Here is a 25,369-nt window from a genome sequence, read left to right as displayed (position 1 = left end):
TATATATATATATATATATTGATTTCAGAGAGAGGAAAGGAGAGGGAGAGAGAGAGAGAAACATCAGTGATGAGTCATTGATCGGCTCCTGCATGCCCCCCAACTGGGGATCAAGCCTGAAACCTAGGCATGTGCCCTGACTGGGAATCGAACCGCAATCTCCTGGATCGTAGGCTAATGCTCAACAGCTGGGCCACGTGGGTTAGGCTGTATTTCTGTATTTATTGATCACCTAGCATATACCAGGCCCTAGGTTAGACATGTTAGTGGATGAGACACAGATCTTGTTCTCATGGAGCATACGTTATAAAAGGAGTGAAAAGTTTTTACATATTTGTGAGGGGAAAAATAAGAAAACATGAGAGGAGAATCTGCTTTAGATATGGAAGTCAGGGTAGCTCTTCCAGAAATTACAAAAGAGAAGGAACTAGCTGTGCAAAAAGGAGAGAAAAATGCATTCTGGGGGAATAGTATGTGTAAAGGTCCTGAAGCTGAAAACTGGTGGTTTGAGGAATTAAATGTATTAGGAAAAGATTTATATATCTGTAGCATGGTAAGCAAGGAGGACAAGGGCCTATCCTATGGGTTCAATGGGAAGAAGAGCTGGGGTGGTAAGTAGTTGGGTTTTAAGTACAATGGAAATGACATCTGAATACTTTGATTACAAAGTGGGGAAATGGATTTGTAGAGAGGCCAGAGTAGAAGCAGAAACTTTGGTGTGGCCTGGAAGGGCAGTAAGCTCGTGATTGAGAAAAGAGGGTGGATTTAAGAGATGTTTTTGAACCAAATTTGTACAGAATTCGTAGACCTCAGGAATTGGATGTGGAAGGTGAGGAAACAGAAAGGTGACTTCTACCTAGATTTGGGGCCAAATTAGTGAAATGGGAAGCTTAAAAAGGAAAATAGGTTGGGAGGTAGAAAAGGTGATTAAACTCAAAAGTTCCATTCTGAACATGTAGATAGTAGACTTGTGAGTTGGAAGCTGTGAAAGAGATCTAATGATGCTAGAGATACACTTAGTGAGTTCTTGCCATAAAGGTGATGTAAATCCATAAAAGCTCTCATGTGTCGAAGAAGTGGGCCCAAGCCCAGGGCATGCTTAGTGTTTCAAGTTGGGGTAAAAAAGGAGCAGCCAGTGAGGTAGTGGGAAAGCCTGTAGAAAGCAGAATTGTGGAAGCCAAGGCTCTCCACAGGGAGAATGATGTTGAATGAGTTGAACATGAGGAAGGAAAAGTGTTGACTGTATTTAACAGGGAAGTTGTTGGGCAGTGGGCCGCATTAGTTTAGTGCCTAAGACAACTAGACATTAACACTCGTTGTACAGAAGAATGACTTTGTTTGGGTTTTTCAGTATAGAAAATATACTGCAGGACATCAGAGAACTAAATTAAAGTGGCAGCAGGGATGAGGAAAGATCAAAGTCATGGGGCAAAGACATTCCTAGGGTGATAGTTAGAGATAATTATTAAGTGATTACATACCAAAGGCTTATAATATATAATAATTTGAGTGCTTACCTAGCACTTCCCATTTTCAAAGCACTTTACAAACTATAAATTGCATATAGCTGTAACATCTAAATGCTCTAATTATTGGTATAACACAGGTGCCTACAAAATCTCTAGAGATAAAAAGGTATCTACATAAAAGTTCCATTCGGTACCATTCTGACCCAAAGAGTGCCTTGTATTTCAGGAAATACGAAAAAATATCAAGTCCTATGGTCTACTGTTTTGTTTCCCTTAAACATGTTATTAAGACTGTAGCTACACCCTGGCCGGTTTGGCACAGCTGTTAGCAGATTGAAGGGTTGCAGGTTCAATTCCTGGTCAAGGGCATGTATCTGGGCTGTAGGTTCATTCCCTACCTGGGTCCCCACCCAGGTTGGGGCACTTGTAGAAGGTCTCACATTGATGTTTCTCTCTCTCCCCCTCTTTCCCTCCCTTCTACTCTAAAAATCAATGGAAAAAATATCCCTGGGGTAGGATTTTAAAAAGATTGTAGCTAGTCTCCAGGTCACTAAACAAAAGTCATAATTTTTGATTAGCATAATTTTAGAGTCAAAGACAATCTTTGTAATATCCCTCCAACTGGGCTCCTAGGAAGTTGACCCAAGTTCACTAGTCTGCTTTCAAATACCTACAAAGACCCCAAATCTAACCCTTTTGAGTTCAGGTTTTTACTGTTGTTTTGTTTTTTGTTTGTTTGTTTGTTTACTATTTGAAACTTTATAGACTATCCCAGTTTGGTTAATGTGTCCTTTGTATTTTTTTTCCATAATGAAATTTTTTCCAAACCTACATTATTGGATCTCTATACAACAAATATGTACATAGTCGTGGCACAGTACTGAGAAATGGTGGAGATAAGAGAATATAATGAGTCTGTTCTAAAAACCATTATGTGGTTTTAGAGAGAAGACAGTTGTACACATGAAAAAGAAAACAAACTGCATTTACAATGAAGTGCCCTAATGTTCAGTGAGTGTTAGCTGAACACAGAATGATATCAGTGAGAGACACTATTGAAGCAATGATTGTTTCATGAGTACGCACTCAGCCAGCCTTCTAGTTACTTGTGGAATATGGAAGTAGGCAGACTTGTAAAATTAGTACTGTTCTGGGATAAATAGTTCACTCTTCCCCAGTGTAAATGAGCCATTAAAGATTCTTGAGCTAGGGGAATGCTATAAAGGTTTTGTTTTTTCGCACCATGCCTGTACAGAATGAATAATGGACGGAAACATTGGGAGATAGCAGTGAGTTAGGGGGCATTTGTGACAGTCCAGGTATAATATAAGGAGGCAGAGTTGTAGGAATGGAGGTTAAAAGATGAATACCAGAAAGCTATAAAAGAATTAAAATAACTTGGAGGCAGATTCTGTAGAGGGGTAAAGGTAACAGAAGTGTTGAAAATGGTCCCATACCCATGTCTTTGACCCCTTTGTTTTCCTACCACCATCTCACCAAAAACAGAGTGGCAGGATTTACCATCTCATTCCCAACCTGTTCTTGCTAATGGGAGCCGGTGGGTGCAACGACCCTTCCCTCACCCATGTCAGAAGAATTTACACCTTGGACAAGGATGTGAATCCAGGGCTACAGATGTGAAAATTGGGGGGGGGGGGCAGTCAGGGCAGTAAGCTCACAGGCTTTTCAGCTCTCTGCCTTTACCAAGTTGCTCTCAAAGAACATTTCATTCACTTATTCACTCCATAAATATTATTGAGCACATACTATATTCAGGCACATTTAAGGATGTAGCAAGGAACAAGTTGCCCACATGCAGTTTATTTTATAATGGCAGTGATAGAAATGCATAAATATATAATGTAATTTAATATAGTGATGTAAATGGGAAGTAAAAGCATGATGGGGGTGAGAAGGCACTGAGAGACTGAGTAGTTAAGGAAGGCTTTCTGAAGAGGTGACATTTGAACAGAAGAAACAGACCAAGGCAAAGGAGAATATGCCCAGAGTTTTCTAAAAGATGAACTTAGATTATTTACCATAGAAAAAGCAAAAGTATGAACCTTTTTAAAGGAATAAACTTTCAGCATTGTGTATGTGTGGGTTTTATTAGTACCTACATTTATATCACATTTTTATTTATTTTTAAATATGTCTATTGATTTCAGAGGGAGGAAGGGAGAGAGAGATAGAAACATCAATGGTGAGAGAGTCATTGATTGGCTGCCTCCTGGGAATCGAGCCCACAACCCTGGCATGTGCCCTGACCCAGAATTAAACCTTGATCTCCTGGATCATAGGTAGATGCTCAACCACAGAGTCATGCCGGCCGGGCTATATCACATTTTTAATGTGTATGTTTTTACCTAATAGTTATAGAAAAGAATATTGAGTTACTGTGTGGGGCACTAGGATATTGTAGGAGTTTTGGATTGGCTAATATATGTATGTATTAGGGGAGGTGAGTTTATTTAAATGGGGCTTATTTTTATTTATTTGTTTGTTTATTGTATTTATGAGAAAAGTATATCTTTCTTAGAAGCAGAAGTTGGTGGGCTTGGGATCCTGCACATCTTTTCAGGCTAAATAACTGTGAGGCAGTATAGCATAGGAGCTAAGAGGTTGTACTATTGAAATCATACTGCTTGGGTCTTGGCTCTAGACTTTTTAGCTTTCTGTCCTTGGGCAAGCTGTTTGATCTTTTTGTGCCTCAGTTTCTTCATCAGTAAGATTGGGATAACAATAATACCATATAGGGATGCTATAACTATTAGTTTAGATAATATATTCGAAGTGCTTAGGATATTTAATCTGTCCCATATAGCGTGCTCTCAGTCAATGTTAGCTGTTGTTGTTATTATATCATTAATTGTGTCGAACAAGCTGGTTTTGCTCATTTTCTTCTAGGTGAAAACTTGAAAACAAAAAACTTTAGTAACCTCTGTTATTTCTTTGTCTCTAGCCCAAGCAACACCATAATATAAATTTGTGAACCCCAGGATGACACATTATCAGTATGCCAGGGCCATTGCTTTTAAGAAAGATAGTTTAAAATAGCATTCCTGTTAATAGGATATAGATAAAAATCAGAGATAAATGGATTACGTTTCTTCTCTTTTGCAAAGAAATTAAGATTCTGATGGAACATATTTATAATCTTTCCCAAGATACAAGACAAAGTTTAAGCAGGAAGGAAAAGCAAGTTCTATAGCAGATGGATACCTGGTTTGGTGCCGAAATATCTGAATATTGGTAGGAAGCCAGGACTCAAGCTAGGTCAGCTAAACATAAAATCGCATAAAATGGAATATATTGATATTTGATATAATCACACTAATCCTCACTAAATTCCATATTTGTTATGCAAGGCACTTAATATATGTTAAAAGGAGAAGCTGCCTGTTTGATCTTCTAAATTTACCATGCTGGCCTGAGTCAAACCTCAGAAAAATTGTACATAATGCCTCAACCAATGCTATTAAAAGGGCTCCAGCCCTAGTTGGTTTTGCTCAGTGGTTAGAGCATTGGCCTGCAGACTGAGGGTCTCAGGTTCGATTCCAGTCAAGGGCACATACCTCGGTTGCAGGCTGTGTCCCAGGCCCCAGTCAGGGTGTGTTTGGGAGGCAACCACTCAATGTGTGTCTCTTACATCAATGTTTGTCTCCCTCTCTCTTCCTTCCACTCTCTGAAAAGCAATGGAAAAAAATACCCTTGAGTGAGGATTAAAAAAGAAGGCTCAAAAAGAAAATCAAACTGCCAGGAGCATGTAATCAGACAGAGACTGAACCAGTTGGCTTAAACAACAGTTTGTGTTTTGTTTGTTTTCTTTTTCAAGGGTGAAAGAGGCTTTCTTTGTAAGGGCCTTTCAAGACAGTACTGTGTAGATGTGAAGGGTAAGGCCTCTGAAGTCAAAGGTCCTGTCTTCCATATTCTTAACTCGTGAATGCGGAAGAGTGACTTAACCTTTATGATCCTCAGTTTCCTTATCTGTAAAATTGGGACAATAATAATATCTACTTTATAGGGTAATTGTGCAGACTAAGTGAAATAAAGCACTTAGCACAATGCTTAATACTGTATATTTAAATGCTCAAATATTAGCTATTGCTATTGTTGTTATATTGGTTATTGTTTAAGCCAATTAGTGGTGTTTGAAATAGTAGCCTTCTTAGTACTGATTATGCCTCATTATCCACGGTAGTCCTCAAGGTTGGCTTGCGACAACTGATCTCTGTCTGTCCATATTATCACCTGTGACTGGCTGCCATACTGGCCTTCTCACTTCTTTTATGTATACCTAGCTTGTTCCATTTCAGAGCCTTGGCCATTTACTCAGACCATCCTTGACCACTTTATGAGCTATTTATTGTATAACGAATTGTCCTAAAACTTAGTGGCTGAAAAAAACCAAAACATTTCTCATAGTTTCTGTGGGTGAGGAATCTGGTTGGAGCTTAGCTGGATGATTGTGACTCAGGGTCTTTCACAAGCTGTAATCAAGGTGTCATCTGGACTGCAATCGTTTCAAGACTCGAATGGGGGATATTTTACTTCCAAGCTCATTCACATGGAACTGCCTCATGCCATAACATTTGGCTTCCCCCAGGTCAAGTGATCTAGAAAGAGAGAGAGAGCTAAAGATGGAAGCCACAGTCTTTTTATATCCTAGTCTCAGAAGACATCCCATCACTTCTGCTGTATTCTGTTAGTCAGAAGTCAGTCAGTAGTTTCCGCTCACACTGGGGGTGGATTTTAGAAGGGTGCAAATACCAGGAGGAAAGGATCCTTAGGACCATCTTGGAGGCTGCCTACCACAATTGCCTTCTCCAAAATAGCATGTGTGCCTACATACAAACCTCCACCATTTTCTATCCCTGACCTGGCTTCATTCCTTTATAGTACTCACCATTAACTGACATTATATTATGTATTATATGTTTGTTGTCTGATTCCATTTAAATGGCTCCCTGTGGGCAAGGGTTTCGTCCTTGTTTGCCTGTATATCCCTAGCACTTAAAACCCCACCAGGCACAGAGCAGGATATCAGTATTTTTTAGTGAATGAGTGAATACATGAATGACTGAGTATCAGTGTTGATATGACTGCCACAGCAGGGAAGACGGACTGCAGAGAAGGGCTGATGGTTTGTAATGACATTAGTTTGTGCACTCATCAGATAACACTTGCATACTCAGCCACCACAGTTAACAAGCTTTGAGAAGAAAAAAATCTTGAGTGAGGCAAGGAAGCATGCCTCTCCTGCGGCTTTCATGGGAAGGAAAGGTGAGGTGATAAGCATCATAGAGCCTCGATAAAGGTAGTTATACTTTGGAATTTATTTCATTTATGTCATCTCTCTATCCCCAAGAACCTTTGATATCGCCATCCCTACGACCTTAATCCCATGCTACATTTGTTACCCTTGCTCCTTTTAGTCTAAAAAGGTAGCATGTCTCCCACTTGTAGTTGAAAAAAGGTCATTTTTGTTTTACAGCAGCAGCAATATGAAATGGTGATACTGATTATCCTTGGGATCTGGCCCCCACAGAATTCCAGTGGGGCAAAAGTTGTAGGGTTATTGTTTTGGGGATCATGAGGTGGAATTCAAAGGAGTTGAGTCTAAGGTTTGCTGTTTTGTCAATGCCAAATAATACATTCATTTCCTGACCAGCTGTTTGATAAATTGATTCTATTTATTATGAGTAGCATTGCTTTGGGAAAATGTAGAATTATATACATTTTATTTCAGCAGCTGCTTGAAGTACTGCTGTGTTCCAGGTGCTGGGCATACAAAGATGAATCTCATTTGGTTTCTGCCTTCATAGTTTACAGTCAGATTGGACCAAAGAGCTGTGAATACATGTGTCATTTTTTTCTAAGTCTTCCACCTTGTTTAAAATTGTAACCCCTCTCCCAACACCTTCATCTTGCAGTATCTACAACTCCTGGAACAGTGCCTGACCCATAGTAGATGCTCAAAAAATACTTATCAATAAATGAATCGTATTTTTTCATTGAATAGCCTAAGAGCTGAATTTGAATTTGAATGGCTGAAATAACTATTCTATAAGCTTTGGAGTTAAAAACCACAAATTTTGGTTAGCTCCATATTCTGTCAACATATAAATAACAGGCTAGGACTGTCAGGGAGGAGACTGACTAGGAGTTCTTTAGGCTAAAGATGGTCATGACCAGAGCTGGCAAAGATAGAGTGCCAAAGGAGTAGCCTGTGCAGTGGGGACCCAGCAGACCTAGCAGATGTGCTAGGTGGTCCATGAGTCCACAGAGGTCACCTGAGCTAAGAAGAGTTGTGCATGTTGTGTATATACATCTAAGAAGGCAGTACTTTGGATCTGGAAAGCCAAATTTGGCTGTGAGTATATCTCCCCCCCGCCCCCTAAGGTACCCACAGTTGGTTTTGTGAGCACCTGCTCTACCTACTGCATGGTTTCAGAATTGGGGGCTTCACAGGTCAATAATATTTCAAAAAATAAAATCTAATAAGGTGAACTAATGTATGCTTGCTTAGGTTTTATTTTGCCTTTGAAAATGTACTTTCCCTTGCTTTGGTAGAAAATTGTCAGAAATCCTAGTCTTTATATGGCCTGATAGAAGGTGAAGGCCTCCAGTGCATGTTTTCTACCACCACCAAGCAATTAATTCTGACACTGTCTGCCTGAAGATAGCACAGATCTCACAGGTTATAGGCTTAGTCCTACAGACCAAATACCACCCCCACCTGCATTCCCAACCCTTCAGAGGCCCTGTGCTTCTGACAAACTGGCTATAAATTGGAGGTTCCCACGATCCCTCTTGAGGTTCAATTACTAGTGCAGCTCACAGAACTCAGAAAAACATTTACTTAGATTGATTAGTTTATAATAAAGGGTACAGATGAACAGCCAAATGAAGAGATACACGGAGCAAGGCATGTGGGACAAGGTGTGGAGTTTTTATGCCCTCTCCCCCTGAATCTTCCCCATGTTCACCAACCCGGAAGCTTTCAGACCCTCATCCTTTGGGGTTTTTAAGGAGGCTCCATTACATAGGCATGATTGATTAAGTCATTGACCATGGTGACTGAATTCAATCCCCAGCCCTTTTCCCCTCCCCATAGGTCAGGGGATGGGACTGAATGTTCCAACCCTCCAATAACCTTGTTGGTTCCCTGGCAACCAGTCCCCATAGTTAGGTTATCAAGGGGCTTTCCTAAAGTCATATTAGCATAACAAAAGACCTTTATTGCTCTAGTTGCTCCCACATTTTCTCTTGGATCCTCCTGAACATTCCTTCCACAACTTAATTTCTCACTGCCATGTTTGGTAAGTTATATGGGATCTCAGAATGAATTTTAATTGGAACTCAGATTGCAAGTTAAGGATCACACATCATTGAAATTCCTCACCTAAAGTTATTTCAGACTCTGGTTTGCTTGCCTTCTCTGTCCTGCATACTTAAATGTAAATCCTGGTGCTTGGAATACTTCAGGGTTTTTTATTCAAAGTGACTAATATAAAATTGGGGATATAAGCATCAATTATCATCTCATTCTCTGAATAAAGAGTACAATCATGTTCTTTGTCAAAGTAAATTAGTTGGATTATGTTCTGCATCAGACCTTGTACTGTAAGCTTTCCAGACTTGGTTCTAGAGGGTTTTTTTCTGTCTTTTGTTTATTTGTTTGCATGGCAAAGATTGCATTTTGCCGTTAAGTGAATGGGAAAAATTGGGGATTCTAGGTCCTTATGATTAGAAACTGTTCTGCCAAAAATATCTGTCTTTAGAAGTGTCAGCCTACAGGTGTGCACTGCCTGCTGCCCAGACTTGTAGCAAGCAAGCTAAGAGTTCCCTTTCTATTTTCTTGTTCTAGTAAGTTGGTCCCCACCCTGAGAGCACTGTGCTTCAGAACAAGCTAGGGCATGAGGAAGCCAACTGGGCTTATTCTTAACCAAAAGCAGACAGCTTAACAGACACGTAGCTGTGACTGTAAAGTAAGAAGACTGATTCACCTTGCCAAATGGGAGAATCCAGTTCAATCCTGCTTCAAGGTAGACAATGTTTTTCCCATTTATAGAAAAGGAAATTGAGGTTTGCAGAAGTAACCAACTTAAGGTTATACAGCTTAAAAGTAAATACAAACCCAAGAATGCCTAACTCCTTAGGCTCAGCTTTTAATGTCCAAGGTGTGCCTATGTTACCTCCCTCAGGTACATATGAAGATACTAAAGGTTTGTCAGATGTATGCTCCAAAGAGTTCAGTTTGAGAGACCAAACAGTTGACCAGTAATCCTTGTTTACACCTAAGTTCAGGTTGAAACGTGTTGGAAATAGGGCTACTTTTTAACCATTAAAAGAGTCAATGAGTTACGAACCAATACTTGGTTCATAAAAATTATCATTTTTCATACTAGTGAACTCTATTGGCATTATTTTTAAATACATTCATTTTAACGTTTTAATCTATATTGTACCAAAGCTGTACTTGATCATCCTCAAAATGTAGAAAATATCTTCATGAATAGACTAAAATAAGGGCCTGTCTTAGTTGAAAGGACTCTGGATAGGGAGTGACAAGTTAGAATCAGGTGTACCACTTACTGGTTGACCTTGAACAAGTCAGCCTTCCTAAGCCTTAGTTGCCTAACAAATAAAAGTGGGATAATGACTTCAAGGGTTCTTCTGAGGGTCAGTGAGATAATTATATCATGCAAATACTTGGTCTTGTAGTAATTATTATACAAGTTTAGTATATGGCCCAGTTTCTATCAAGCAAATGCTGAGGCAGAATTGTGAATTTAGGGCTTTGTCATTTCAAATCAGTTGTGAAAGTATGGTCCTGAACATTTATATTAACACAGTGCCCTTTTTGTAAGTATAAGACCTTGGGAGCAGGCCCAATTATGCTGTTTGGGTAATCAGCATGATCTGTCTCTCAGAATTCTCCTGAAGTCTCAGTTGGGTACCTGTTCCATTTTTAGCACAATCTAAATTCTTCATTGGCAGTGCTCTAGCCAATCCTGCTGCGGTGGCAAGCATGGGTTGTATGTCAGTGGTAAGCAAGATGGTTCTAAAGTGTGCAGCAATGTAAAGCATAGCAGTGATACAGGGACAGAAGATGGAGTTTAAGGTTTGTTATTGTTAAGGTTTGTTATTGTTTTTAGTGCTCACAAGTTTTATATTTTTAAGTTTGATAAAGATTCTTGTGTATTTTCTAATTAGAGAAACTAGTTTTAGAAGTTTACATACATGTCTTAGGACACTTATACTAGGTAGATATCTTACATTAAAAAATTGGTCTTTGTAAAAGATCTTCCCAAAGAGCTTTTACAAACAGCAGGCAGAACAAAGTGTTATTTTTATGTTTACAGTGTATAAATGCTGATTCTCCCATTTCATAATGGCCTCAACCATCCTCCTCAACCCAAAATTTTGTTCTCAATAGCCAGCGTACTCCATATCTAAGTAACCAATATCATAAAATTTGGGGCTTAATGTGTGCTTATCCCTACACAGCTGAAACGATCTAGAACTGTTCCATTTCACTTGAAATCAGGGATACAGCAGGAACAAAGCTTTCCATTTTAAATCCTAAAGCAACTAAGAAAAGTCACCTGTACCATAGTTAAGTTTAAGGATCTGGGTGACTGACTGGCACAAAAACCTGGTCCGTATCTCGCTCTTCCTTTAAAAGTGAAAGTGCCACAGCCAATTATAGCATGTGCCACACTGAGGTTGGGTGTCTTATTTGTAGTTGGGTGACGAAACAATGATCATGAAACATTTGCATCAGAGCATTCTTTCATATTTCCCTTCTTGGTTATATCATCACTTGTAAGTAATTTATAAGTCTGAACAGTAGGCCCTGGCCAGGTAGCTCAGTTAGTTAGAGCATCTTCCTGATATGCTAAAGTGGCAGGTTTGATCCCTGGTCAGGGCCCATACAAAAGAAGCAAGCAATGAATGTGTAAATTGGTGGAACAAGTCGATGTTTTTCTTTCCCTAAAGAAAAAAGTCTGAATAGCAAAGTTTACTTCAGAGTTTCTTCACTGTCTTGTATCTAGTTTCTGATGCCCAAATCACCAGTTGTATTTCTCTCTGTGGTTTCTTTTTATTTTTTGGCAGTTGATATATTGTTTGTATGGTGTGGTACACACTTAAAGGTTGGATTAATCATTCACGGAATTTTCCATTCTTTGGGCTTTTTTCCTGTAGTGGTTAGTCCCATGTGCTGGTTCCTTTCCTACTCTGCAGCCTTCTAGTGGTCCCTCCTGTGCTGCTGAATTTAGTATCTGTAAGAATGTGTTTGAATTGCACCAGAGCTCTGACTTCTGCGCATAACGGAAGCATCTGTGGGGTCTTTACAAATAAATGAAAAACCTTATTTGCACAGTTGTGTAGTTTGGGCTGACTTGTTCAGTGAGCCATCTAAGTTTAGTACTTTGAACTTTTGTAAACATTTTCCCCAAAGGGACACTACTCCCAAAGTTACTTTTGCTTTTATATTTAACTGCTTAATTCCATTACCTACTACATTAAAGAAATAGAGTTTGCGTGTATGTGTTTTTTTTCCAAAACACTTGTTTTCCTATTATCTAAGATTTTTGAAATTGTAAGATAGGATTGACATTGCCTTGTACTACTTAAATTCATTGTTACCAAATTAGCACTTGAAAAACAGCTTGACATTGGAATGTTTATAGAGTCAAGAATTTACTTATTGGGTTCAATAAATTATTTTTTATTGATTTTAAGTAGATTCTTATTCTTAATTACTGATGTAGGAAATACTGTGTGTAGATGTACTATTTTTCCAGAAACTCTCCCTGCCAAAGTACTCTCTGATATCTAGAGTATGAAAGACAGGAAACAGCAGTTCAGAGAGGCCCAGTGCTGGCATTCCACAGGGAAGGAGGGCTGCATCCTGCTCAGAGTGGGCTGCACTTTCTATTTCACTGGCTCTCCATCATCTCTTGCCTCCTGAGGCCAGGCTCTGCCTTTGAATTGAAGCTGTACTGGTGGCTATGGAATGCATTCTCTTCCTTCCCATCTCATTGTGTATTGCTGGACTTCAAAAAATTAGAAGTATCAATATGTTTTCTTCATAGGTTAAAAATTGCTTAATTCAGTTGATGACAGGTCAATTATTTATCTTGAAGTAGCACCTTTAAGAGACTAGTTTCCATGTGTGTGTTTAAATGAAAACACTTTTTTAAAAAAATATGTTTTTACTGATTTTCGAGAGAGAGAGAAAGGGAGAAGGACTGAGAGAGAGAAATATCTGTGAGAGAAACATCGATTGGTTGCCTCGTACGCACCCACCCAGGAATGTCCCAACCAGGATTTGAACCAGCAGTGCACGGGATGATGCTCAGCCAACTAAGCCACACCTGCCAGGGCTAAAATGAAAACATTTTTTAAGGAGCATGAATCAGGAAGTCCTACATAGTCTGGAACTTTCTATCTTCATCTTTTTCATTTCTTGGCTCTTTGTTCTAAGTATATTTTATAATCGTTTGATGATTTAGACTTAGATTGTGCAAGGGGTAGACAGCTTGTCTTTTAGCAGATTACTGCAACCTTGACACAACTGAAGGAAATAGGTTCAGTGGGCTGACCACACTTTCTGCTGAATAGGCCATTCTTGAGATTGATACCCAAGAACTCTGAAGCATTGTTTAGGACAGTCTGCAGAGAACTGCAGATCATTTGTATGAAATAAAGCTCTTTTAGAATTAAGAGAGCGGTTTACAGACCATGGTTTTGATGAGGTTGTTTTCCTGGAATGTGATGTGTTTATCAAAGGACAAATTTCAACCCTCATTAAAGAAAGCCATAGAGGCAAACTTTGGAGGCTTTATAGTGTAATGTTTCTTTTGTATAGTTGTATTTTTTTCCTTTTTACATGGTTGTTTGGTGAGAGTTGGAATTTTATTTTACATTTCTGTCATATTTTCCTGTCCTTTATTAAGTTTGAACAGCCACCATGTTAGCTTTTCTCTGCTCTGATATTGGCTTCCTTCCACACCCATCTTCCTAGACTTTAAACCCACTCCCCTCCCCTTTTTTTTTTCCAGTTTTCTTTCCATCAGTTTTATTCTTCAAAGTATCTGTTCTTTTAAGGACATGACAAAATGTTTTCACTGAGTAAAAGAGCTCAATAATTATTTTTACTTTATATTCTTTGGGTTTATTTCTCCCAACTAATATTTCAGTAGGGTGTGTGTGTGTGTGTGTATGTATATATACACATATATATACACACGTATATTATATATATATAATTTAAACTTACCAATTGACCTATCAAACAGATATGCTGTTGCTGGTATTGGTACAATTCATGGTCTTTTCTATTCAGAGTTTACTATTTCTAAGTTTATTCTCTGCCATCCCCATTTCACCTCCACAACATTTGTTTTTAGAAAGAGATGCTTTTCTCCATAACATATAAATTTACCATGGCACATTAAGAATCAGCCCACATATTAACTTACTAACTGAAGAAGCCATCTCTGTGTAAGAATAGCCCACCCTTAGAGGTCACCTAGAAAAGCGTAGCTTTGGACATTTGAGAATGTCAAAATCTAGGTGAAGGGACTAGAATGTTATCTTCACTACAGCAGTTCTTGTCATAAATACAAATAAGTACATCCCTTTACTTGCCTCCCTCTCACTAGACTGGACTTCTTAATGGTTGGGGTCATGGCTTTTAATACAGCTGTAGTGTAAGGGTTAACTAAGATCCTGGGCCCTAGAGTCAACTGTCTGGGTTCACACCACAGCCCCATCACTTACTCGCTTTTGTGGCCTTGGTAAGTTTCTGAACTTTCCCTTATTTTCTTCTTATCTCTTTATGAAATAATAGTTACATAGAGGAGTTGTGAGGATTAAGCATAAGATCCATGGCACATAGGCACTGTTGCCATTATTATTTTTCATTATATCCCTAGTGGTGCATATTAAGTGCTTATTGTATCGATAGTCAAAGGAAAATTCCCTTTAACCTAGGCAAGAAAGGCAGCCCCCATATATACAAACACAGATTTCTCTGTCGCTGGGGATCCGGCACTCAGTACAATTTATAACCCAGGAAACACCCTCCTTATGTTTTGACTTGTATCCTTGAATGAAAGGAAACTTGAATACATGGAGATTTGTGGGTTGTACCACTGTTGACTTTGGAGCAGATGCTGTTTTAGAGTACAAGAAGGATTTGAGCCTCAGAAGTGTTTAGAAGAGAAAAGACACATTAACTTGTTGAAACCATCTTGGCACGAATGCAATAAGAAAATACTATTTCCCAGTAGTGCTAAGCTTCCATTTTCTTGCTTGTCTTAGGTTTTTAGTTCATGGTTCTCGAGTACACTATTAGTACAGACTTAGTACAATATTAGGAATAGTTATATTTGGAGGCTAAGATTTCCAATGTGAAATCATATTACTCATATATGTGTATATGTGTAGGTTTTTATACAACCTACATGAAGTTTGATACTGATTAATATTATTTTGCAGGGAAATTTTAAAACATAAAATTTAGATTTTCAAATTTTTACATTTAAGGTAGTTTAGATTTTGACAAATATATTCACATTTTGTCCACAGTGAATATAGTTACATTTTCTTTTTTAATACTTTAGATTATTACAGTCCATAGAACATAATTTATGTAAAAGTCTTGATTATAACAATATAATTGGTGATTTTGCTGAAATCAAGGTAAGAAAATACATTTTGTGGAATATACAATATATATGATATGAATTATGTCTTTTTTTTAACCATTTTTAATTTATTTTTTAATTTTTTAAATTACAGTTTACTTTCAGTATTATTTTGTATTGGTTTCAGGTGTACAGCATTGTGGTCAGATAATCATATACTTAATAAAGTATTCCCCCTGATGTTTCCAGTACATACCCCCCTGGCACCATACGTAGTTATTGACTATATTCCCTATGCTATACTTCACATCCCTGGAACTATTCTGTAACTATCAATCTATACTTCTCAATCTCTTCACCACTTCACTCATTCCCCCAACCCCCCTGCCCTCTGGCAATCACCAGTCAGGTCTGAATTATGTGTGTCTTTATTTCTCTATTTATCCAAATATTACCAACTAATCATTAACAGAATAACCAATGTGTGTAGTTAGTTAATTCTGTCATCCTTTATACTTTGCTGATTTAAAAAAAATCATAGCTTTACACGTTTTTATTTTTGTTGTATATGTGTCATGGTATGAGGGGGGAGTATAATATTTTTTTAGCTTATTTTATAACTTTTAAGAGTCTCATGCTCTACCGACTGAGCTAGCCGGGCGCTTTTTATAACTTTTACATACTTAGAACTATGGTGTGCGGAACTTTATTTGCCTCTTGGTGGGCCTGAAAGAAAGGAGTGGTTACATCCATTGATGTGGAGCATACAAGGCAACCCGTAAAGGCTTGCAGAGCAGGGAACATCTGATCCCTGTCCAGTAATGAGGATGTGGCAGAGTGTAGCCTAAGCAAAGTTCTGCTGTGCGTGCATGGCAACTGTGGGGCTGCAGTCAGGCTGGGTTTCCTAGCCAAACTGGGCTTCTGGACTAGCCAAGCTAAGGCCCTGGAATGTGGTAATCCCAAAGGGCATAGAGTGTCTGGCTGAGGCCTTGCAGAGACAGGCCAATAGTCCCCACTTCTACATCTCCACTCGTCTGTATTAGCATCCTTGGGCTCCAACACTAAAGCACTTTCATTTCAAAGCACGCTGAGCATCTTCACGAAGAAATGGAGTTTAGAGAATGTTAACATATGTGAATGAAGTGGGCTTTTAACCATTTTCACAATGAATCAAAAGAATGGTATCTCAAAGCTAAACAAAGGCCATTCATCTCTTATTGGTAGCCTACTAAGAGAAAAGTATTTCTAGATATGAAATCTTGCTGCAATTTTCAAGGAGCCCTAGAGGATTAAAGACCTCAATCCTGACAAGTAGAATTCTGTTTCACTGCCTTTAGTCAGTGTCTGCAGTGTCACACTGACATAATATGTGATGCTTCTGAGGCCATGTGGGATTGCTCCTGTTCAAATGTGGCCACTGCAGGAGATTGCACAAGGAACCTATAGCCACCAGTTCCTTCATCGCATTTCTTTGCCCAGTGTCATGTTCTTACTTTTTCTCTCCTGTCTTCACCTTCCTTGTCTCTCCTCTTCTGTCTCTCCCATCACCTCCTCTTCTGGATACAGATACAGTATTTTTATTTTTAAGTAATTGCATTTTTTACATGGCCCACTTACACCCAGAACCTATTCATTCCTCAGATCTTTATTTAGTACCTACAGTGTGACAGGCATACGGAAAACTAAGATGAAAAAGACAAATTCCCTAACCTCTAGGAGTTAAATCAAGTGAAGAATACCTATCATATTTCTCGTGCTTCTGATAAAATTCAGAACACTTGGATCTAAATAAATACCTTATTTTTATCCTCATAAAAATTCTGTGAGGTTATTATCATCATAGTAAAAAGCAAGCCACATCTTTGATTTCTCCAGCCTTGCTAAAAATATCACTTTCTTCTTTTTCTTTGGTCCATGTTGGCATGAAATAAAAACGTCTTGTTAGTCTTCCACTCAAATTCATGCTCCTGCATCATCCTCCAGTGATTTATTGGCATAAGTTGTTTAGCAACTTCTCTTACAACTCTCCCTATTTAATATGTGATAAATGAATATTGGGACTCCCCACATTCCCCTAGGTAATCCCATATTTGTTTCGAAAGCACATGTCTGAGTCTTTATTTGACATACAGTCACCAGCAGTAAACCTCTTCAGGGAAGGGCCTCACTCGCATTATAGTTGTACCTTACAGAGCAAGTGCTTCATAGAAAAGTTGGCTAAATTTAACAATTTACAGAACTAACTTCTTTTACCTCCGTCTTTACCTATGAATAATTCTTTTCATTATCCAGATAACCTTAGTGTCCCTAGTGAGTTTTACCTGTCTTCAAAAACCTTTTCTACAATTTGAATTTTCTTACATTTCTTTACAGCTGATAGGTGACCCCAGGCAGTTTGATATTTTCTGAAATTAAATAAGGATGGCCTGAATTTCTTCATCTATATCTATACCTGAATTACTAAGTAATACAGTGCCCAGACTTTGTCCTATAGGTTCTGCCTATCCTCATGACCACAACCACTAATACTACTGACTGATCAGGAGCCTATAGGCAGCTGTTTGCAGATACCAGCAGGGATCCAAATCACCTGTCCATATTTTTTCACCAAAATGTTTTGTGTTCTGACAGCAAATCCTTACTGAAGATCAAGTAAATTGTTCAATTTCTCTCTCTTAAGCCTTAGCACTCCATTGTGGGAGGAAATTTAGATTGCTGTAGTGAAATTTCTCTTAAATTCTGCCCAGTGCTTTGATGGGTAGTGCATGTGGGCAACGGTGTAAGCCAGTTGCCTTCAGCATTGGTGATGTGCTGGGCCTGTCAGGTGCCTCCCAGTCAGGAGCAGCCAGTGGTGCTGCACTCAGTTCTCCTGGTTTTCTAAGTCTGTGTGCTGGTCACCGAGTCATACTTGTTTGAACATATCAAGGCCTTCAGAGTAGTCTTAGACAATTGAGTGCCTTACTTGAACCTCATGCATCATGTGACAGATATTAGACTTCACAGTTAGCTGATCAAATATGACTTTTTAAAGACTTAAGGGAGTCACAAAATGTGGAAAGCAGCTAATGTTCATTCAGTTTTATTTTCCTTACTCTTTATCTTAGTCTGTCCAAGCTGCTAGAACAGATACCACAGATTGGATAGTTTAAACAACAGACATTTATTTCTGAGTTTTTTGGTTCATGGACTGCCATCTTCTCACTGTGTATTCACATAGCAGAAAGGGCCAGGGAACTCTGGGGGTCTTTCATAAGGTTACAATCCCAGTCATGAGGGCTCCACCCTCATGTCCTAATAACATCCCAAAGACCCTAATACTATCACATTGGGTTTTGGGTTTCAATATGTAAATTTTGGAGGTGATTCAGCCCATAACACTTTCCTTCATTTCTCAAGAAAGTATATGTAGATCCATCTAAGTCTCTGTCTCTGTCTTTTTGAACAATTACTTAATATTTAGCTTTTTCAGTTTTATTTCTTTAAAAATCTCTTTTGTTCATTATTACATTTGCCTTTCAGTTTTTGTTGTGTCACTTTAGTTGCCTTAAATTTCTTGCTACCCTTTCTATATCCCAATATAATTAACTCTCAGTTGATTTGTACGGATAAAAAGAGACACAGACCCAGATAACTCAAAACTGATTTGTTAGACTTTGGATTTTAAGATGATTTTGCACTGGATTTTCATTCCCACTTGGGTTTTATTTAAGCTGCTATTATGATTAGTGTACATTCCTTGAGCATGTACCAGCTGGCTAATGGAATGAATAGGCAGGCCTGAGGAAGCTGAGCTGGGGTGGATCATTGAAAATTGATTGTAGTTTGTTCCTGTGCGTGGAACACTGTCTGCTTAATGACCTAGCTTTCTTGAATTTCTTGTTTGTATTGAACTTTATATTCTAATAAAATAAGTTTGTTTTACAAAGAAACCTGCTTAAAGGATGTAAATATAAAAATTACTGTACCTAAAATTAAATTAGCCTGATGTTTTAATTGTTCGTGTTCTCTATGTACTTAGTTCTTATATATTCCCGTATGTTTGCTTTTCCTGTATTTTCATTTTAGTTTACATGTTGCATCATTATCTCATTAAAAACCATCTTGTTTCATGATGTTGATGTTTTATAATCTTTAATAATTTAAGTATTTAGCCTCTGAAAATGTGCAATAGAAACTGGACTTGCTATTTCCTTACCCAGAAATTCATTAACAAACGTTCCAGGCTACAGTAGTGAGGAAAACTAGCTGGCTTTCTGTTTTTCCTCCTTAACTTTGAAGGTGATGATGTTATTTCAAGAAAAGGCTACATGATTGCTAGGAATTGTTGTTTTCCTTCTTGGAAATAAAGCCTTGCAGAAGGAGCTTGTACAGGAGAATTTGGGGTGGGAAGTAGCATGCTCAACATTCTTAGGACAAAGCAGTGAGCAGTTCTTCATTCCTTCTGCCCTCCAGGATCAGCAAGCATGTCACCCAGTTCTCCTTGAATGAGTGTGGAAGCAGTGGCAACTGTTAGACCTTTTTTTCCCCCCATGTATTTTATTTTTTGCCTCTTTTAATGATAAAGAGAAAATGTCTTCTCCAGGACTTGCTGTGCAAATGTTTGTGGAAGAGATAGGAAGTATAGAAAGACCAGGAGATTCGTAGCCGTAAACACATGGGTCCTTCTGTTTTGTTCCTCCTCTGATCATTAGCAATATTACTTTGAACAAGCTCATCAAACCAATTATAAATCTGTAATTTGGGTTCACCCCAACCATAGGTATGGGGTACTGCTTCCCACGTTTGTTGTGGGCTTTACCCATGTGAAGACTAGATGACTGAATGCCATCTGCACCCAGTCTGAGCCCCACCTTTTACCATCTTTCAACACAGGTGACTTCGTTTCACCCCAGGCAGTTTTTCTCATACATTCTTTCCCTTTGATTGTAGGTGTAAATCATAAAGTTTCCTTAATCACAGCGGATAAAGTTAATAACAGTGCTGGAGATAGTTTTTTTGGTTTTTGTTTTGTTTTCCCGTTTGGATTTTTTAAATTTTTATTGTTGAGAGTATTACAGATGTCCCCCATTCCTCCCCTCTTTAAATAAATCAAAACTACAGGAGAATCAGTGTCAAACTTCATAGCTCTTAGCGGTGCCTAGAATATGCCTTCAGGGTCCCTATGAGGTTCCAGACTGAGTATTATTTCCTGCTGACCTGCATTTCAGCTGTATTTTGACACAAATTGGCTTTTGTAGGCTGGTCTAGAAAGCTAGCCAAACATTTTAACAGAGCTTTATGGGAAAATGCCTTCTGGTTTATTTGTAATAGATGCATACTTTGTTCATACTGGGGAACTGTCCAAACAAGTTTTCCCCTGATGATTTTTTAACTGCTTTTGTTGTCAGGAGGAGAGGGAGCACATGGGTGAATCCAAGTATGATTGATTACCTGTTTTTATTTGGAAACTACCACACTAATTGATGAGAATAAGGGGATGTATTTGGAATATTTTTACCCTATAATATTTTGTACTTACATCTGTAAGGATGAAAAAGGATCTGTGTTTTGTAGTTAGATGGGATAAATTTTTCATGAAATACTGTATGAAACGAAGTCCTCAGATCACATCAATAGGATGTATTATTATTTTTAAAGAGGTGGAAGGAGAAGCATGTGTGGTGATCAGAGGCATATATCGACTCATTATACCAGCAGGCTGAGCTGTGAAACAACCTGATCAAGTGAGTCAGGGGGTTAGAAGGTGCACAGTTGGTCAGTGTTTCAGTTCTTCATTGACCCTGTCAGTGAGCCCTCCCAAGATGGATTAGAAAGTGTCATGCTGCTGAGTTAGCTGAAAAGGCATTTTTTTAAGATCTTACTATTAATAAGAGTTTATTTTAAAAATGTGTACGTTACAGAAAAATAGCCAGATATATCTGTTGAAGATTAAGAGAGTGGTGAAATATTTGAAAACATACTATTAGAAATATGTAAGTAAATACCAAGAGAAATAGATAAAAAATAGTTGAAAAAGGGGTTTTTTTGGTGGATAGGGAGGATGACACAGAAAACTGCTATATTTTAGTACAAGTCTTTAAATAATATTTGTCTTTTTAAGCCATGTGCATGCCTTGATAAAATAAAAATCAATATAAAATAAAGCATTTTTATAAACTAACAATGTTAATATCATTTGAGAAGTGTGTAAATAGTATCTATAGTAGTATTATAACATTGTAATTAAATGTTTTTATATAGAATCAATATATAGTTATCCAGTTTCAAAACATTCTGATTAGATTTATAGTTCTATCTTTGGACTATAACTATATTTGTTTGCACCCTTGCACCCCTTTTTTCCTTAACTTCATTATTTATATGTCAGACATAATAGTGAGGGATGATTATCTCTTCCTATTTTACTACCCACAGCACCTTGCACAGTATCTTAGACATAGTAAGTCCCAGAATATGGTTGATAAATAAGTTCTTGGGTGTTTTTAAATCTCTTTATAAAAATTACACAGATAATATGGATTCACTCTAGAAAAAATAGAAAATTCAGAGAAGCAAACAAAAAAAATAGAAATCATCTTAAAACTCACCTTACCATATTGATAACGTCTCTCCAAATGTTTTCCTATGCAATATACACATGTAAATAAATTTAAAATAAAATTATCTTATATACAGGGGTTGGCAAAAGTAGGTTTGCAGTTTATAATAATACAATAATTAATAAATAATAATACAAGAATAAACTGTTTTACATACAGCTGTAAACCTACTTTTGCCAACCCCTGTACATTGTTTTGTACCCAGTTTTAGATACTAAATATGTTACGAATGTCTTTCTGTGCCAACTATTCATTTGTCTTCATTATTGACTACCTAATCTGCTATGTGGATATACCATGATTTATTTAGCTAAGCCTTTTTTTAGTAAACATTTAAGTTTTCTATTATTTTTCATCAGTTGTTAACAAGTTGTTTAATGAGTATCTTCATACATATGGTTTTGCATACTTACTTGAATATTTCATAGGATAAAGTGGAAATTTTAGGTCAACAGGTATGCATTATTTTTAAGGCTCTTTATCATGTTGTCAAATTGTCCTCCAGAAATGTTATATTACCTTCAGTCCCCATTAGTAGAGAAAAGAATATCCATTTCTCTACCCCTAACAGATGAGCAAAACCAGGTTCATTATTGTTGGGTTAATTTGTATTTTTCAGAAGAATAATGCATTTGAACATTTTTAATATGGATATAGTTTGTCATTTTGTCTTTAGTTTTCAGTGTTTTCCCCCTTCATATAAAAAGTATTTTTACTTTTATGTTTTTAAAACTATCAACCATTTTTAAAAATTTCTCCCAATTTTGAAATTTTATGTTTCAGAGCTGTTCCTTTCCAAAGATCACATACATGGAATAAATTGTTTTTCAGAATTTAGTGGGGTGACTACCTCTCACATTTGTTCCTTTTTCCCCACCAGAAAAGCAATCGAAGAACTGCTTAAAGAGGCAAAACGTGGGAAAACGAGAGCTGAAACAATGGGACCTATGGGTTGGTAAGTACTTGAGTAATCTTCCTTAAAACTTAAAATAAATATTAAAGAGAAAAGTCTTCTTTAGCAAATAGAGGGAATGTAAAACCATGGATGTATAGGAAATCACTCAAGGCAAGTAGTAGAGAAGACCACTGAGGGCTGAAGCTGAGGAACTCTAATAACTTGAAGAAGTGGGCAGAAGGATGTATATGGAGAATGTCTGTCATGGTTTTAATCTCTTTTTGGTTTCCAAAACCCCAAGAGATATATAGATACTACTGTGCCTAAAGGCACCTGTGTGAGAGTAATATTATATCAGTGTTCATTGTTTAAGAATTTGGTTTTAATTATAGTCATTAGTAAATTATATTTTTCTTTAAAAATTTCTAATTGTATGTATTTTAATTATGTGACAGTTCAGTCACATAGAACTTAAGTTTCTATACAAAATAGAGCTGATTAAAAGTTAGTAATATAAACAAAGGAAAGATTTAGCCCTAAGTATCAAGTCTGCTCTTTTAAGTATTACATTAGCAATAGCATTCCCATTCAGTAGGTATGCTGATTTTAGATCTTTTATCTACAATTTAAAATTTATTATGATGAAGTACTGTGAGCCACTAAAAAGTAAAATATGAAAATAGAATCCTGTTGAGATGGCAGAGTAGGTAAAGGCTGTGCTCACCTCTTCCCATGCATATCAAAATCACAGCTAAAACACAGAACAACCATCATTAAGAACTGCCTGAAGACTAGCTGAACAGAAGTCTAAAAACTAAAGATACACAGAAGAAGCTACGTGGAGACTGGTAGCAGAGATGGACAAATGGAACAGACAGGCGCCACAGCCTTGCTGTGGCCATTAAGAAACAGGAGGGATATCTTCACTGTGGAGGTCCCCCCCTAAGGAGTGAGGTCCCAGCCTCACAACAGGCTCTCCATCCCAGGGTTCTAGTTTGGGGAAGTAAATTTCCTATAACTTCTGACAGTGAAAACCAGCAGGGTTGTGGCTTAGTGAGAAAGAGAGCTGCTGGAGTCCCAGATGTTCCTCTAAAGGGCTTGTGCATGGACTTACTTGCTGACAGACTCACTTACTCTAAGCTCCAGCACTGAGGCAGCAGCTGGAAAAGTGCCACGGACATATGGGGGAGAACTGAATTGTCTGGCGTTAGGGCAAGGGATGGAGGGGCAGCTTTCTCCCAGATATAAGTGCAGGCAGACACATTTTCCTTTGTTGGGCCCTCCCTCCACAGAGCCTGCTGGAGCAGGTAGGCCGCAAGACAGTGTCCATTAACCTATCTAACACTTTCACTTGGTGATTCCCTGAGATGCTGCCCAACCCAATTTGCAGGCTCCCCCAAACCACTTCCAGTAGCTTTTCCATATAAATGGCTAGTCTCAGCCAGCTCTGGGGACTTTCCTAAAATGTCTCAAAGGTTCACAAACCCCAAACAAACAGTGGCTGGCCTCAGCCATAAGCAGCCCAAAAATTTGCAGTAGTGGACGCTGGCCTTGTTTTCCAGCTTAGCCTCTCCTAGGCTCCTCCAAGCTCAGTAAGTGGCAGCCTTCTACAGATCACTTTGTAGCTCATACCAGGTGGCCGCAGGCCAGGCACAGGCAGCAGCTGACCTCCACCTGCACCAGAACCCCTCCCAAGAGGACCCAGAGCAAACACACCTGGTGGTCAGCTTCAGACCACACCAGAGCATCATCCAGCCACCTCCACAAACCACACACCCAGAGGGCAGACTCAGCAGGCACCAGAGCCCCTCTAAAGTGACTCCTGCTCCATGAGGTCAGCCCCTGCACAACAGCACCTCCACTGTAATCATGGTCATTCCTCACAGCCAGTCAGCCTGAGGGTCAATCCCTCTCATTGATGTGTCAACAGCAATCAAGTCTCAACTACAGCAGGAGGGGACACACAACTCACACGAGAGACACACCTGGAGCAACCTACTTAGGTGACCAGGGAGACTGCACCATTGGGCCCCACAGGGCACCTACTACATAAGGCCACTCTATCAAGACCAGGAGACATGGCAGATCTATTTAATACATAGAAACAAACACAGGGAGTCAGCCAAAATGAGGAGACAAAGAAACATGTCCCAAATGAAAGAACAGGACAAAACTCTAGGAAAAGAACTAAACAAAACGGAGACAGGCAATCTACCAGATGCAGAGTTCACAACACTAGTTATGAGGATGCTCAGTGAACTTAGGGGAAGAGTAGAGGAACTCAGTGAGAACTTTAATAAAGAAATAGGAAACATAAAAATGGAGATAGAAAACATAAAAAAGAATCAGTCAGAAATGAAGAATACACTAACTGAAATGAAGAATATATTACAGGAAATAGCAGAGTAGATGAATCAGAGAATCAGATCAGCAATTTGGAAGATAAGAAAGCAGAAAACACCCAGTCAGAACAGCCAAAAGAAAAAAGAGTTTTATAAAATGAGGATAGTTTAAGGGGCCTCTGGGACAGTGTCAAGCATACCAACATCCACATCATAGGAGTACCAGAAGGAGACGAGAAACAGGAATTGGAAACTTCAAAGAAATAATTACAGAAAACTTCCCTAAATTGGCAAAGGAAATAAGACATACAAATCCAGGAAGCACAGAATCCTAAACAAAACAAACCCAGAGAGGCTCATATCAAGATGTATCGTAATTAAAATGTCAAAGTTTAGAGAC

At 38.3% G+C, this 25,369-nt stretch overlaps 1 protein-coding gene across 1 annotated transcript in view; it reads left to right on the top strand.

Annotated features, from left to right (window-relative positions):
- The window catches only part of LOC308552264 (protein POLR1D-like), a 40,850-nt gene that overhangs the window by 2,652 nt on the left and 12,829 nt on the right, over positions 1 to 25,369 (top strand). The window contains exon 2 of the mRNA XM_081127413.1: positions 22,613 to 22,687. Within this exon, the coding sequence (XP_080983539.1) occupies positions 22,613 to 22,687 (75 nt within the window). The remainder of the gene's footprint in view (positions 1 to 22,612; positions 22,688 to 25,369) is intronic.

Source organism: Miniopterus schreibersii (genome assembly GCF_964146895.1).
Source record: "Miniopterus schreibersii genome assembly, chromosome: 2".
Taxonomy (NCBI): domain Eukaryota; kingdom Metazoa; phylum Chordata; class Mammalia; order Chiroptera; family Miniopteridae; genus Miniopterus; species Miniopterus schreibersii.
This window is presented reverse-complemented; position numbering and strand designations above follow the sequence as displayed.